The 17,724-nt window shown below is 33.6% G+C and overlaps 1 protein-coding gene across 8 annotated transcripts in view; it reads right to left on the reverse strand.

The window, feature by feature from the left end:
- KIAA0825 (KIAA0825 ortholog) overlaps positions 1-17,724 on the reverse strand; it is a 404,031-nt gene that overhangs the window by 315,625 nt on the left and 70,682 nt on the right. For 6 of the 8 annotated variants that reach the window (XM_059916768.1, XM_059916769.1, XM_059916770.1 and 3 more), the window contains 2 exons: positions 11,696-11,864; positions 7,997-8,666 (listed from right to left, as the gene is read on the reverse strand). In XM_059916768.1, coding sequence (XP_059772751.1) covers positions 7,997-8,666; positions 11,696-11,864 — 839 coding nt within the window. Of the gene's footprint in view, positions 1-7,996; positions 8,667-11,695; positions 11,865-17,724 lie in introns of those variants that run through there. The other 2 variants (XM_059916771.1, XM_059916774.1) reach the window with 2 other exon arrangements.

Below are 17,724 nucleotides of genomic sequence, written 5' to 3' on the forward strand. Positions count from 1 at the left end.
CTTATCCAACCTCAGTTTCTGCAACTATAAAGTAGGGATAATATCCAAATTTTCAGACATGTTTGTAAGAATCAAATGGTGTATCAGTGCATAAAGTGCTTAGCATGATGCATGGCAAATTAAAAGGACCTAAAAAACAGTATCTATTATATAACTGATTTTATATATTTGTAAATAGATAACAAGGAAAACTGAAGATGATCAATGAGAAAATATTAACAAAAAATTAATGGTGAATTCATGTTCTGAGTAGTATCCTTTGCAAAGTATATACTTTATTCAGGTTTTTAGTGCAAAATAGAGCCTAAGCTATTTGTGCCTTACCAAAACTCAAGAATCAGAATGGCTGGGAATGACTTTTAACACAGAAAACACTATCTTAAATGGCATGAAAAATTTGTCCTGTCCTGCCTCTTATATAAAGGATGAAATAAAACTAAATAGTTCTAATTTTCACCCTCACCTTGATGGATCACCCTGTGTACTTCTACTGTAGAGAGACAGACAGTACAGAAAGGAATTAGACTGAGTAGAGAACATCCTCCAGGCTCAGAAAAAGGGAAGACAAGCCCGTTCTCTCTACTGATGGCATGGATGCCCTAGCACATTCTAGGAGAAGCCTCAAGAAGGCTCTGAACATGCCATGTAACCGAACTTGCAGGAGGGAAGGCTTTAGAATCAATTACGCCACAACCCAAATCACGTTTGACTTCCTTCACATGCTGAAAAAAATACTAAAATTATTTACATAAGTTTAACATGTACAATTGTTTTCATATGGCTCATGAAATTCTTACCCACAGACTCTTAGGAAAAGATCACTCACTCTTCCATGCTTTATAGTCCTAATTCTGAGGTTTTCATTTTGTTCTTACTTACAGAAGGGTTTGTATGGATACAGAGACACTTTTTGAGAAAACGTATTTCGTCCATGCCTACTGTCTATAGCATTGTAGAAATGAGCTGGTTCTTCCCCAGGAAAAAACACAAGTCTTAAATCCCTGCTTTGCCTACTTTAAATACATGCCAGAGAAAAGGCATACGAATTTCTTTTCAATCAACAATACAAAATAATATTGTATTTCCAGTTCTTGCCTGTGATCTTAATTTTCAATGATCTGATTTAAAATGCTACTAGAAAAAAAAAATTGAAACAAAAAATAAAACAAAACAAAAACAGTTGGTTGTAGGATCAAAGGGGAAGCCCAAAAAAGAATTTCTAGGAATCGCTTCAGATGTCAGCTGGAAGGAGAGACTCTACTTCCTGTTTTTGCTTAATCACGGACTCCCCTCTTCACCCTCCCATCCTCATTAAAAATGCAACTGTAGGAAGTGGGCACTTTCCATACTGTTATTTTCGAGTTTCACTTGGGGAGGAAAAATCACACAGATGAAGATCTAAAGGACGTTTCTGTATTTGTTACAGTGGCATACAAAGTCACACACTTACCCAGCTAATACATCTGTACTGTCAGTCAGCAAAGAAAATAAATGTGACAGTTTCCAATGATAAATCGTAGGTATAAAAAATCTGGTTGTGGAATGATTTCCACGTCACAGAGTCAGAATAAGTTTAAAGTTAAAGCTTAGATATTATCTAATATAACCCTTTCATTTTATCAATTAGAACGATATGAAGAGGTTAAGTGACTTATCTAAGGTCACAAAAACAAGGGGGTGGGAGATTCAAGACGAGCACCCTTGACCCTGATAACTGTACTTTTCTCCTTCTGAGAGCAAGTACTTGTAAACAAGGAATATACCAGTATTTCATTAAAGAATAGCAAGTATGATAAAACAGTGGGGAAATAAAGCTAATCAACAATATCATTTATTAGTATTTTCAACAACGGTAAAACAAAAAACCCTGAAATTGTACTATTACTTTAAAGGAATTTGTGATAACTGAATAAAGATATAACTTTCTCTTAGGAATTTTTTTCCCCGTTACTGTTTTGTATTACTTGAAATTCCAGCTTCTACTAGTGTGGGGTTAGAAAACAACAAGCATGACTGACATCAGAGATCTAATGGAGCTCTTCACCTCTGTCTCAGGAGCACAATAGGATCAAGAGATGTGGTATCATTCTAGGAGGCTTGGTCTCTTCTGTAACAATACCATACAAATGCTTCTTTCTGTACACACTTTGCATGCTGGCCTCAATATACTTCTTTACATTTCCCTGAGATCATCACTCAGCTAGTCAGAGCTACCTGAGGAGTAGGAGAGAAATTAGGGTGATTTTGACTGGCCTACTTTCCAATTGTGATCTGTGCCTCCTTAGTCAAAATTCTGCCTTTATCTTGGCTTGAGGGTCTTCTTTACTCTAAAGGATCTTTTCATCCCCAGAGGGATTCTGTTTCCCCTACCCCCAATCTTCCTTAAACAAAATATAAAGGAACTGGGAGAGGGAAGGGGTAGAGGTCACCAAGTTTCAACCTCTCACCCACTGGAGATCTTTAGAAACCTTCCAAATACTCAAAGGCATGTATCATACACTCAAGTCTTTCCCTTTCAAGCTAACAATAACCTCAAGAAAAATTCAGAGTAAGATATACAGGGGACCATGACATTTATCCTATGATTGAAATCTCCTAATTGCATCGTTTCATATCAAAATACAGAGAATTTATCTAACTAAAATTTACTACACATAAACAATCCTCTTTTTCAAGCACTGAGAAAAGTAGCAATATCTTTTCTTACATCCAAAGAAAATACAATTTTAAAAGTAAAAGTAACTCGATGACTTAATCACTTAAAAGAGTATCTGTAAAAATAATATTATTCTTTTCTAGAATATATCACCAAATCACAAAGAGTCTATAATATTTACATTATAACATTATTTCACCATTTTCTTCAAATATCAAAACATAAAAATAGACACATAGACCAATGGAACAGAATTGAGAACCCAGAAATAAACCCTTGCATATACGGTCAACTAATATTTGACAAGGGAACTAAGAATACTCATTGGGGAAAGGGTTAAATAAATGGTGTTGGGAAAAGTGGATAACACATGAAGAAGAATGAAACTGAACTGTATCTTACAACATATACAAAAATTAACTCAAAATGGATAAAAGACTTAAACCTAAGACCTGAAACCATAAAACTCCTAGAAGAAAGCATAGGGGAAAAGCTCCTTAATGTTGGTCTTGGCAATGATTTTTTGGATATAATACCAAAGGCATAAGCAACAAAAGCAAAAATTAATAAGTGGGACTATATCAAACTGAAAAGCTTGTGCACAGCAAAAGAAACTATCAACAAAATGAAAAAATCTATGGTAGGGAGAAAATATTTGCAAACCATATATTTAGTAAGGGATCAATATACAAAATACATAAAGAACTCATACAATTCAGTAACAACAACAACAACAACAACAAAATCCGATTAAATAATGGGCAGAGGACCTCAACAGACATTTTTCCAAAGAAGACATACAGATGGCCAACAGGTACATGAAAAGATGCTCAAGATCACTAATCATCAGAGAAATGCAAACCAAAACCACAATGAGATATCACCTTACACCTGGCTATCATCAAAAAGGCAAGAGATAACAAGCATTGGTGAGGATGTAGAGAAAAGGGAACCCATGTGCACTGTTGGTGGGAATATAAATTGGTACAGCAATTGCAGAAAACAGTATGGAGGTTCCACAAAAAATTAAAAATAGAACCACCATCAGCAATCCCACTTCTGGAATATATCTAAAGGAAATGAAAACAAGATATCAAGGAGATATCTGCACCCCCATGTTTGTTGCAGCATTATTCACAATAGCCAAGATAAGGAAACATCCTAAGTGTCCATTTATGAATGAATGGATAAAGAATATGGGAGATTGAGATAGGTAAAATGGACTATAATTCAGCCATGAGAAAGAAGGAAATCCTGCAATTTGCAACAACATGGATGGACTTTGAAGGCATTATGCTAAGTGAAATAAGTCAGACAGTCAGACAGAGACAGACAAATACTATATGATATCAGTTATATGTGAAATCTAAAAAAACTAAACTCATAGAAACAGCGTATTACGGTGGTTACCAGGGGATGGGGAATGGAGGAAATGAGGAGATACTGGTCAAAGGGTACAAATTTCCAGTTAGAAGATTTATAATTTCTGGGGATCTAATGCACAGCATTGTGATTATAGTAATAATAATGTATTACATACTTGAAAGTTGCTAAGAAAGTAAATCTTAAGTGTTCTCACCACACAAAAGTAATGGTAATTATGTGACATGATGGAGATATTAGCTAATACTATGGTGGTAATCGTTTTGAAGTATTAAGTGTACAAATATTAAGGGTACAAATCAACACGTTGTACATCTTAAAGTTAAACAGTGTTATATGTCAATTATATCTCAATAAGGCTGGAAAAAAGAGACGTGTATATACAAGGTCTGCTTAATATATCTCAGTAGATCACAAAATAAGCATTACGAAGTCTTCGAATGAGAAGACTGTGGGATAGTTCAGGGGAAAGTAAAACAATGACAACACTAAAGTAGATTTAGCATACAGAGGATTCACAACAGTGTTCTTAATGGAATGAGCTATTTCCGTCCTGTTCTTTTAGGCAGTAGAGCACAGTTACAGTCAGGGCATTGCAGTCAGACAGACCTGAGTTTATATCCTGGCTTTACTTTGTAACCTTGACCAAATTACTTAATATCTCTATGCCTTAGTTTTCTCACTATATAATAGAGATAAATAAGGGTACCTACCTTGTTGGGTGGTTAGAAGGATTAAATGAAATAATGTGTTGCAATGTCTGACCCAATAAATGCTAACTCTTGTTACTTAAGGAATGTCTAGAGTTTCAGGCAAAATATCAAAGACTTGGGCTTCCCTAGTGGCACAGTGGTTAAGAATCCGCCTGCCAACGCAGGGGACACGGGTTTGAGCCCTGGTCCGGGAAGATCCCACATGCTGTGGAGCAACTAAGCCCATGCACCACAACTACTGAGCCTGCCCTCTAGAGCCCTCATGCCACAACTACTGAAGCCCCCGTGCCTAGAGCCCGTGCTCCACAACAAGAGAAGCCACTGCAATGAGACGCCAGCACACCACAACGAACAGCAGCCCCTGCTTGCCGTAACTAGAGAGAGCCTGCGTGCAGCAACGAAGACCCAATGCAGCCAAAAAAAAAAAAAAAAATTGAAGACTTGGTGAGTGTAAACATATACTAAAGACAATATACAACCCATTCAAGCCAATTTAGATTTTATTCAAATAGGAATATAAATTATAAATTTTATTAAGTATTTATAAATTATTATTATTTTGCTAATCTCAAACTGTATTTCCTTAATAAATAAAATTTGGTCATTGGGCTAAATATTAGTGGAAAATATGATTGCTCTGTTAAAAGTTAGTTTAGGAGTTCTCACACAGCATTAACAGCAGTTACTCAGTTTTCTTCCCTTTACCATGTCTAGCTTAGAAACCTTAAACACGGTAGCTGCTAAATGCCGTGCCTGTGGCAGGTACTCGATACAGCAGAACGGAACTGATTTTCAGGCAGCCTGCTTGAACAGTGTTGTTTGAAATTTCTTTTACAAGTGACAAAGAATTTAATTTTACATTTTGAGACAAGACCCAATAGTATGGTGGTTAAGAACATGGGTCTTAAAGACATAAAGATCTACATGTGCATCCTGACTTTGTGCAAGTGACCCAAGGCAAGTTAATCTTTCTAAGCTTCTTTCTTTGTTTATCAAATTGGGATAATAAGGAAAGGGATGCACTTAGTACAGTGCTTGGCACATGGAAAGCATTCGTTTAACAAGTGATTTATACCAAAGTTCAGATAAAGCAGCTTGAGAAAGATCAGTGCACTTGGACTTGTGGAAAGTGCTTCAAATTTTGGTGTAAAAGCCAACGCACATAGTTCTCTCTCACAAAAGGGAAAACACCTCAATATCAGCCCTAAAGACTCCAGAGCAACTTACACATATTTTTAACCATATGGATCTTTTCTTCTGTTATAAACTAAACTGTATTTAGCACATATAAAACTATCATGTTGAAAGTACTTTACAAGTAAGCATAAACTTTTTGAGAGGACATAAAAATTACAGAAAATAAGTACACTTATGAAAATGCATTTAAAATTTATGTAATAATTAAAATGAAAATCTATTTACTTTGAGCAAAATTGTAATGTTCCTAAATTAACTGATTTTGTATTCTGCTGTAACCTAAACTTGGCTGATGCATCTCTGTTCTGTGATGTGACACAGCTTCCTGAAGAAAATAAAAATTCTAAGACAAAACAGTAAATTATTTGAAAATTCATATATCATATTCATATAATATATTCATATTCATATATCAGGGCAAATTGGTATTATGGTATTTTATTAAGGAAGGTAAGTAAAAATATAGTGAGTTATGGAAATTTTTATGAAATGATCATAAATTCAAAAATAGCAATTCACCAAATGATAATTTTCAAATAATTAAAAAATATAGTTTATGAACCTATGTAGAAACATACCTCAGCATTCTATGTAAAGCATGAGTAATCATAATTTTCAAAATAATCATATTTTTTACCTTAATTTTTCTTCACTGGTAGGAAATTAAAATGATGACAAGAAAAATTTATTATATCATAATAGATTCTTTTATCTTTTATATTTTGAATAAAATTAGGAATCTTCAAATCCTCTTTTATTATATATATTCTTATAGGAACAACATTAGAGGAACTTTAAAAATCAGCTGTAGTTAATGCTATGCTTCCATACCAATTATAATATAGAATTTTATAATTAGTATTTCATAATAGGGCCATATTGGCATTGGCTGACTAAAATATTACAATTTTAAACTTCCAATTTTCATTAATAAAAATTTCAACAAGTGTTCAACAATTCTTTTTACTTAATAATGCTTCAGCTCTGGAAGATACAATGGGTTAAAAATTAAACTTTTCTGTTATATATATATATATATATATATATATATATATATATATATATATAGTTCCACCCAATAATTTATGTGATTAAAAAACTGAAAGTCTTATTGGTAATATTTCTGACTTACATTTCCAATATCTTTAATAATTTAAATGACAGGAAAGAACACACTTCTATTACTATACTTACAGAAAAAGAAATGCATAAGAGAAATGTGTAGTGGAGAATTTCACAACATTTATTTTCTGATTTATTTTCAAATTTGCAATTAAGTTTAACCAAATAGAAAAGTTAGAAAATTAAAGATATCAATACTGGAGAGGGTGTGGAGAAAAGGAACCCTCTTGCACAGTTGGTGGGAATGTAGATTGATACAGCCACCATGGAGAACAGTATGGAGGTTCCTTAAAAAAACTAAAAATAGAATGACCATATGACCCAGCTATCCCACTACTGGGCATATACCCTGAGAAAACCATAATTCAAAAAGACACATGCACCCCAATGTTCATTGCAGCACTATTTACAATAGCCAGGTCATGGAAGCAACCTAAATGCCCATCGACAGACGAATGGATAAAGAAGATGTGCTACATATATACAATGGAATATTACTCAGGCATAATAAGGAACAAAATTGGGTCATTTGTAGAGATGTGGATGGATCTAGAGACTGTCATACAGAGTGAAGTAAGTCAGAAAGAGAAAAACAAATATCGTATATTAACGCATATATGTGGAACCTAGAAAAATGGTACAGATGAACCAGTTTGCAGGGCAGAAATAGAGACACAGATGTAGAGAACAAATGTATGGACACCAAGGGGGGAAAGTGGTGGGGGGGTAGTGGGGTGGTGGTGGTGGTAGGATGAATTGGGAGACTGGGATTGACATGTATACACTAATATGTATAAAATAGATAACTAATAAGAACCTGCTGTATAAAAATAAACAAATAAAATTCAAAAATTAAAAAAAAAAGAAAATTAAAGATATCAAAAGGTTTAAGTTAAACCAAACAGAAATGTAAAAAATCACTAACCCAAAGCATGCACTGCTCCTCTATGCCTGCTGGAGCTCTTGCTTGTTTTAATCACACTGACAGCACTTTCTTTGAACTGCAGCTCACAAAAATTTTCAAGAAATTTTGCCATTTCTTCTGTAACAGTATCCAGGTAAGTTTCTTTAATGAATTTCACTGTTGAGGATGGAGCTAAAATTTCACGTAGTATGTTAAAATCCTCTTTTATCATTGAGTATAACTTAAGCATTGTACCTTGGTATCCATCAGCCATTATGTCTAAATTTGCTTCTCTGCTGTAAGAAGGAAAACAGTTCTGCAGAAGTTTAGTCAACAGTTTATTCTGTATGTTTTGGTACTTGATTGTTACTTCTGATTCTGGATAAAGAAATAAGAGTCGTTGTATGCATTGATTTTTCAACAAAATTTTTTGCTGTGAATTGTTTATTTCATTGTGGGTTTGTAATCTGCTCACTAAGAAGCGTCGAAGATGTAGTCTTATATCATCCCATATAGACTTTACATCCATAGAGGAATGATCTTCAACAGAATGAAGAGAAGTACTAGAGAGGAAATGGAAAGATGTTCCACTTAGAGTGGATGGGAGGGAAACACTGCTGTGGCAGGAGAGGTCCCAAAGTAAATCCAATACCATTTCTTCTTGATTTTGTTCATTCTTCAACAAATCTTGCTAATAAAAGTAAATTATAATGTTAGAGATGTGATTAACTATAAGAGTAGCAGGAAGAAATGATTTCTACAATCATACAGAATTTCATAATAATTCATTTCAATTTAGAATCAATACTATGATGTTTTCAAAAAAAACCTTTTTGCATTTGAAAATTAATCTATTCAGACATTTTAGAATATTATCTTTATGGTCTGTTAAATTTTGTTAAGCCCAGGTGATGAACTAATTTTTCAATTAGATTTCTCGACACATAGTTTTTAGCCCTCGTTGTTATCCATTCCTGTTATAACCTGAGCTATATGGAAGCTTTAGCTTAAAAATTCTAAATAAAAATCTATAGTAAAATATTGACTGAAATGTACTCCTAAGACGAAATAAATTTAAGATCATGCCCCTAATTAATACCTAGTAGATAATTTTCATGCCTGAATGAGTATACTTATTATTATAAATTCCCAAATGAACATAGAGAACAGAGACCTTTAAACACAGTATGTGCCTAGGGCTTACTAATAGCTGCCATCCTGAGAAATAAAAGTTAATACATTTAAAGACTTTAACTTTCATTTAAATTCCTTTTTGAGAGTCATGTTAAGAAAGATTTTACTTTGGAAAGTAATCTGAGAATATTTCAGTTCTCTCCAAAGAAATAACCAACTCAAAATGGGAAAAAAATACTCTCAGAATTGTTCCTCAAAACATAAGAAAATTTTTTTTATATTTTCTGTGTTAACTGACAGAAACAATAGTAGGTGTAATTAGGAATAGAAAAGGGACAAAAATTTACTTTGTTTTTGGACTTTGAATTACATGCACAAATTCTCCTTACATGCTGACTCTCCTAATTATGTCTATTTCAGGTAGTACTGAAATTAGCTTATATTCTCTAAGTAGCAACAAGCTGATTATTTAAAAAAAAAACAACAAAAAACAAAAAACAGAAGCAAGGTTCAAGCGGTATAAAATCAGGCCAGCTTGGAAATTACCTATTGACAAAGGTATTATGTGTGACTCAGAAAAATGAACAACTCCTAGACAAATTCCAGGGCTCCCTCTCAGTCATTCTAAGCATTGTGATCTCTAATTTAATGTTCTGTCTGTAATAAATAATAATGCCTAATATCTATGTCGTAGTTTATTATATAAAAAGCATTTTTTGATGCAGTCTCTGACTTCTTCATAATGAAAACTCTGTGACATAGGTACTTAAAACCCCAATTTACAGATAAGGACACTAAAGTGCAGTGTGTTTAAGTTACTTTCCAAATGTCACACACAATAAAGCACAGAACCAAGAATGGATGCCTGGTTTCATTCTCCTCATCCACGTTCTTTCTACTACACTCTAGAGAACCAAAAAGTGAATTGACTTTTCTGAAGCTCCACTTTCTCTCTTCCTTTTTATTTAGTTCTTTTGATACTTCCGGAAAATAAATGTCCTTAGATAGAGTCCAGAACACCAGCATTATGGTAAATTCTATAGAGCAAAGTGGTCATATTAGTGCCTCAGACTTGGGTTTCTCTAAATCAGTCAATAACTGTAAAGAGTTGATCAAGCAAACATTTAAAGAATGATAGATTTAAAACATGTGAACATGTGTTAAGTATGATTGCTTAAATTTTGAAAATGACTTCATACAACTGCCATAATGAGAACCTCTGTTTCTTATTTAGTTAGATAATTAATAAATAAAAGCTTTCTATGGAAAAAAAAATAGATGTATGAAAAAAATTCTGTCAAGATTGACACTTTCAGCATGTAAAAACTTGACAAGGTCATTTAAATCTGGATCTGTTTTAATAATGTGGTTCTTTTCTCAAAATAACATGATCAATTATGTTAAAACACCTAGGTCTGGAAGAGGCCTATCAGTCTAATGAATTTGAGCAAAACTAAGGCGGCCTTTGCCCTGCAGTGAATAGAGAATGACTTATGTGTGACAGATTAAAAGATAATTAAAAGCTTTTGCTTTTAATTAAATGAGAAAGCATTATTATATCAATATTAATGAAATTCATTACACATGGCTCTTAATAGAAATTAAAGGAATAACTATATCCATATTTATTCTTCAAGCCTCCACCTTCAAGAGATAATGGGTGAGAGGATTTTCTTAAAAGAATAAGCCTTCAGGGCACATAATCTTCCTTTCTCTCTCTTTTATTACTTTGTAAACATTCAAGAGACATCTGCAATAATAACAATAGCCAAAAATTATTTTCATCTGATTCTGTCATCCTAACCCATCTACACCCTCAAGATATTTTCCACATCTGCCTTAGTCAATGTTTGATGTTTACACAAGAACAGTGCCTTTTTTCCCTAAATTAAGTTAAAACCGTAGCTACAGAAATCCTGTTTTCTAACAATTGTGCTGTTTCTCTAGTTTTTGGAAGTTAGCTACCCTTGTAGGTACAGGTGTAAGAAAATAAGTATTTCTTATACCACCTCTCTAACATAGAGGGTGGTCAGTATCCAAGAATGACCAATGTAATAATTCTCCATCAATTAACAGTGTCCTATAAATTGCTGCCTTGATTGAAAAGAACTGGATATGCCTGCAGGTTGGGGATGAAGGGAATAATGGACAAGGCTACTTAATAGATACAACTGATGATGATCTTATTGTGCTTAGTAATGAGCACAAGAAAATGAGTAGTTGTGAAGGGACACAAAATGTAATAGATACCAACTTTTCTGATAGACAATCGTGGTACATTTCAGTACATTTTGTGGTGTTAATATGGTATACATCACACCACAAATCCCTCAGGAATTATACTGTTTAATGTCCATTTATGTAAAACCTCATTTTATAAAAATCATAGTGAAAAATAAAAACACATAGCTTACTGGATTCCATTGAGGATATAGAAACAAAACACAAACCCTAACCCCTAGATATGGCAGGCTAATATGGTCAATGGAATAAATATTTACATACAGAAATTGAATGAAATGTATTCCATGTTCACCCACCCCACTCCACTGTTAAAACAAAGATTCTATTTTTTTTTTTTTTTACCAGTGCTTTGAGAAATTTTATCATATCTCCATGGGGAATGGATGGTGACTTGGATGAATTATAATTATAATTATTTAGCCATTCAAAACAGTCAGTTGTTGTTCGTAGCTGCACATCTGGACAGTGTTTGTTAACTTCAGACTGTATTTCTTTAATGCAGTGTTCAATGCTATAAAAAAGAAAAGAAAAAATTACTTTGGTAGGAAGTAGGTAATGGCTTTGTCTCATAATATCACAGATCCTGAAATGTTTACATGCAGTACCCGGTGGCATACAATTTACAAAATTATAAAACATTCATATATGAAAATAGTAACAAAGAAACTATATATTTTCATTCATAATTGAAAACTGAATGCTCAAATTTTCTGGCCATTTCATTTCAAATGCAATAGAGGAAACATATCTAGCTACTCAAAGATGAATTAGAAATTCTTTTGTGTTAAATCAAAAATCAAGTACAGATGCAATGAAATAATGATCCTCTTGATAAGCAGTGGACGGAAGACAGAGATAAAATATTCTTGATGACCGAAATCAGAAACATACACTATATACTAATACGTGAATGACTATATAAATTATGGAAAACCTCAATCAATGCAATATTAAGAAATCACAAAAGTTACAAAGAACTTATAATTTTAAAAGTTGTAAAAGATACATGCTATATATACACTGTTACTACGGCTAAGTACCTTTTCCTGCCATCAAACTCTACTCCAAAAAAAAAAAAACCCCAAAAACATGCTAAAGATTGCATGTTAAAAAAAAAGACTGGAAGGAAATGAAACAAAAGGTTAATAGCAATTACCCCTGGGTGATGAAATTTGGTGTTTTTAATTTTACTTTTCTATATTTTCTAAATTTTTTGAAGGCATAAGATGAAACTCTTCATTTACAAATAAATAAATAAATAAACAGAGGAAACATGCCCAACTGCATCTTCCAATATATATGTTTTTAAAATTCCGTTAAAAGTATCCTTAGCTCTGAAACTAAAAAGATGTACTATTTTATTTTAATTTTCATTTAAAAATCTGTGCATTAATTATCATAAATCTTTGTGGAGTAAACTGGTGACCTTAAGCATAATGTCATCTGTGGAGCCACATGGATATGACATATTACTACCACCTGATGGCAGCATATCTAAACTGCAAGAAAGCTTATAAACAGGAAAATTATTTTGAAGCTGAATCCCTTCACCCCAAACTGACAAGTTATGCATTTGCCTCTTAATAGTATTAAGAAACATCTGTTACTAAAAAGGTCACTACTGTTTTGAAAATATCATTGCTATTAATTATCGATTCTATGTGATAGAAACACGGAGGCTTTGGAAACCAAGCTCTGATGATTAAAATTGATGTCATATGAAATTCTCTTCTTCGAAATTCGTATAAGGTATTGGTTGCATATAAAACATACACTGTAAAACATTAAGGAAAGATTTTTCAGGAGACTTCTGAGCATGAGCGAATTCAAACTAAATTACCTTGAAACAAATACATTCTGAGAATCAAAGAGTCTTTTCATGAAAACAAAGAACTTGCAAGAAAAACAATACCTCCTTAGGCCACAGGCCACTCAGTTTCCTGATGAGACAGTCTTACTCAGGAATACCAGTTCTAAGTCTGACACAGATTGGTATATATTTTCTTAATTTACGTAAGCACTTCTATGGACTGAGAAACACGATGCCCAAAGCACACACCTTGACTCTAGGGACTGGTTATCAAAGGTTTTTATTATAGCATCCTCCTGTGTCTCACTCAGTCAAACCTAATAGATTACAGCAATGTGAATTGGAAAGGCTCAGCCGTTAGTCTGCCTAAATCTATTTCAATCAAGACTCAGCTTTTAGGCTAATCTCTAACATGTGAATCTGGGTAGAGGCCAATAACTACAACTTATAAATAGAGTAAAGCCTTCAGAGAGCTAGATATTTTAGTAATTTGTCCAAACACTGATAAAGGGATTGAGCAGTTGCATTTCAGAGGACCTCCCTCATTGATACAAACTAAGACAGTTGAGCTGGCTTTTAAAATCATTTTGTCACAAGTTTTAAAATGACAGAATTCACCTGTACCTGATTTTGTTTTTATGTGGCTAAATATCTTGTCATTCTGCCATTCACCACTGTCTATACATCTTGCTTTAAAAGTCTGAAGTCTAGAGATTTATCGCCTGATTATTATTCAAAATGAATATTTTCAAAATTTAAGATGAATATCAGTTTGGCAATTTATCTTCTTTAACTGAGGTCAAAATTAATTTAAAAATTAATTTTCAACATCTAAAAGGTAACATTATTTTCATATATGTGTAGTAACATTGCTGATGGAGATGGTGATCTTGGGTGGGAGGAGGTCTATATATATCCTCAGACTTAAATGATGCAAGATCTTGATCTAGCTTTTCAGAAATAACATGATACTTCTCTTTATTCTGGTTTAAGTGTTTTCTATTTTACTGTAAGTTTCTTCTAATTTTCTTTAGAAACACGGTCAGTCGTGAAAATACAACCAAGGTAATTCGGCAAATAGAAATCCAGTTAGCACATTTATTAACTAAAAATGTCAAAAGTCTAATGTAGATGTAGAATCTCTGCCCTAAACAGTTTAAATTCTCAAATTTACACCATTAGTTGGCTTACCAAGGACTTTGTAAAAGCATATTCTTAACTTTATTTGTAATATTAAAACCACTGAAAATACCCTAAATGTCCATCAATACGAGAATAGTTATATTCATTCAGTGAAATAGTCATGAAAATAAACTAGAAATACAGTTATCAACATAGATGAATCTAACAAATGTAATGTTGAGAGGAAAAAAGGTATAAATGAATACAAACCATACAATAGTTTGAAAACATGCCATATGACCCTACATGTTGTTCAGGATTATAAAAATATGTAGTAAAAGTGTAAAAAAATGTGCTGGAGAAAGGAGTACAATCTATAAAAATGCTGAATCACTGTGATGTACACCTGAAACTAATACAGTATTTTATTTTATGAATTTTATTTTATGTATTTTTTTATCCAGCAGGTTCTTATTAGTCATCAATTTTATAAACATCAGTGTATACATGTCAATCCCAATCGCCCAATTCAGCACACCACCAACCCCACCCCTCCCGCGGCTTTCCCCCCTTGGTGTCCATACGTCTGTTCTCTACATCCGTGTCTCAACTTCTGCCCTGCAAACTGGTTCATCTGTACCATTTTTCTAGGTTCCACATACATGCATTAATATACGATATTTGTTTTCCTCTTTCTGACTTACTTCACTCTGTAGGACAGTCTCTAGATCCATCCACGTCTCAACAAATGACTCAATTTCGTTCCTTTATATGGTTGAGTAATATTCCATTGTATATATGTAGCACATCTTCTTTATCCATTCGTCTGTCGATGGGCATTTACATTGCTTCCATGACCTGGCTATTGTAAATAGTGCTGCAATGAACATTGGGGTGCATGTGTCCTTTTGAATTATGGTTTTCTCTGGGTATATGTCCAGTAGTGGGATTGCTGGATCATATGGTAATTCTATTTTTAGTTTTTTAAGGAACCTCCATACTGTTCTCCATAGTGGCTGTATCAATTTACATTCCCACCAACTGTGCAAGAGGGTTCCTTTTCTCCACACCCTCTCCAGCATTTGTTATTTGTAGATTTTCTGATGATGCCCATTCTAACTGGTGTGAGGTGATACCTCATTGTAGTTTTGATTTGCATTTCTCTAATAATTAGTGATGTTGAGCAGCTTTTCATGTGCTTCTTGGCCATCTGTATGTCTTCTTTGGAGAAATGTCTATTTAGGTCTTCTGTCCATTTTTAGATTGGATTGTTTGTTTCTTTAATATTGAGCTGCATGAGCTATTTATATATTTTGGAGATTAATCCTTTGTCCTTTGATTCATTTGCAAATATTTTCTCCCATTCTGAGGGTTGTCTTTTCGTCTTGTTTATGGTTTCCTTTGCTGTGCAAAAGCTTTGAAGTTTCATTAGGTCCCATTTGTTTATTTTTGTTTTTATTTCCATTACTCTAGGAGGTGGATCAAAAAAGATCTTGCTGTGATTTATGTCATAGAGTGTTCTTCCTATGCTTTCCTCTAAGAGTTTTATAGTGTCCGGTCTTACATTTAGGTCTTGAATCCATTTTGAGTTTATTTTTGTGTATGGTGTTAGGGAGTGTTCTAATTTCATTCTTTTACATGTAGCTGTCCAGTTTTCCCAGCACCATTTATTGAAGAGACTGTCTTTTCTCCATTGTATATGCTGCCTTTGTCATAGATTAGTTGACCATAGGTGCGTGGAATTATCTTTGGGCTTTCTATCTTGTTCCATTGATATATGTTTCTGTTTTTGTGCCAGTACCATAATGTCTTGATTAATGTAGCTTTGGAGTATAGTCTGAAGTCAGGGAGACTGATTCCTCCAGCTCCGCTTTTTTCCCTCAGGACTGCTTTGGCTATTCGGGGTCTTCTGTGTCTGCATACAAATTTTAAGATTTTTTGTTCTACTTCCGTAAAAAATGCCATTGGTAATTTGATAGGGATTGCATTGAATCTGTAGATTGCTTTGGGTAGTATAGTCATTTTCACAATATTGATTCTTCCATTCCAAGAACATGGTATATCTCTCCATCTGTTGGTATCGTCTTTAATTTCTTTCATCAGTGTCTTACAGCTTTCTGCATACAGGTCTTTTGTCTCCCTAGGTAGGTTTATTCCTAGGTATTTTATTCTTTTTCTTGCAATGGTAAATGGGAGTGTTTCCTTAATTTCTCTTTCAGATTTTTCATCATTAGTGTATAGGAATGCAAGAGATTTCTGTGCATTAATTTTGTATCCTGCAACTTTACCAAATTCATTGATTAGCTCTAGTAATTTTCTGGTGGCATTTTTAGGATTCTCTATGTATAGTATCATGTCATCTGCAAACAGTGACAGTTTTACTTCTGCTTTTCCAAGTTGTATTCCTTTTATTTCTTTTTCTTCTCTGATTGCCGTGGCTAGGACTTCCAAAACTATACTGAATAACAATGGTGAGAGCAGACATCCTTGTTTTGTTCCTGATCTTAGAGGAAATGCTTTCAGTTTTTCACCATTGAGAATGATGTTTGCTGTGGGTTTGTCGTATATGGCCTTTATTATGTTGCGGTAGGTTCCCTCTATGCCCACTTTCTGGAGAGTTTTTATCATAAATGGGTGTTGAATTTTGTCAAAAGCTTTTTCTGCATCTATTGAGATGATCACATGGGTTTTATTCTTCAATTTGTTAATATGGTGTATCACATTGATTGATTTGAGTATACTGAAGAATCCTTGCATCCCTGGGATAACTCCCACTTGATCATGGTGTATGATCCTTTTAATGTGTTGTTGGATTCTGTTTGCTAGTATTTTTTTGAGGATATTTGCATCTATATTCATCAGTGATAATGGTCTGTAATTTTCTTTTTTTGTAGTGTTTTTGTCTGGTTTTGGTATCAGGGTGATGGTGGCCTCATAGAATGAGTTGGGGAGTGTTCCTTCCTCTGCAATTTTTTGGAAGAGTTTGAGAAGGATATATGTTAGCTCTTCTCTAAATGTTTGATAGAATTCACCTGTGAAGCCATCTGGTCCTGGACTTTTGTTTGTTGGAAGATTTTTAATCACAGTTTCAATTTCATTACTTGTGATTGGTCTCTTCATATTTTCTATTTCTTCCTGGTGCAGTCTTGGAAGGTTATACCTTTCTAAGAATTTGTCCATTTCTTCCAGGTTGTCCATTTTATTGGCATAGAGTTGCTTCTAGTAGTCTCTTAGGATGCTTTGTATTTCTGTGGTGTCTGTTGTAACTTCTCATTTTTCATTTCTAATTTTATTGATTTGAGTCCTCTCCCTCTTTTTCTTGATGAGTCTGGCTAATGGTTTATCAATTTTGTTTATCTTCTCAAAGAACCAGCTTTTAGTTTTCAATAAAATCAATCTTTGCTATTGTTTTCTTTGTTTCTATTTCATTTATTTCTGC

Source organism: Balaenoptera ricei, chromosome 3 (assembly GCF_028023285.1).
Source record: "Balaenoptera ricei isolate mBalRic1 chromosome 3, mBalRic1.hap2, whole genome shotgun sequence".
NCBI classification, from domain to species: Eukaryota; Metazoa; Chordata; class Mammalia; order Artiodactyla; family Balaenopteridae; genus Balaenoptera; species Balaenoptera ricei.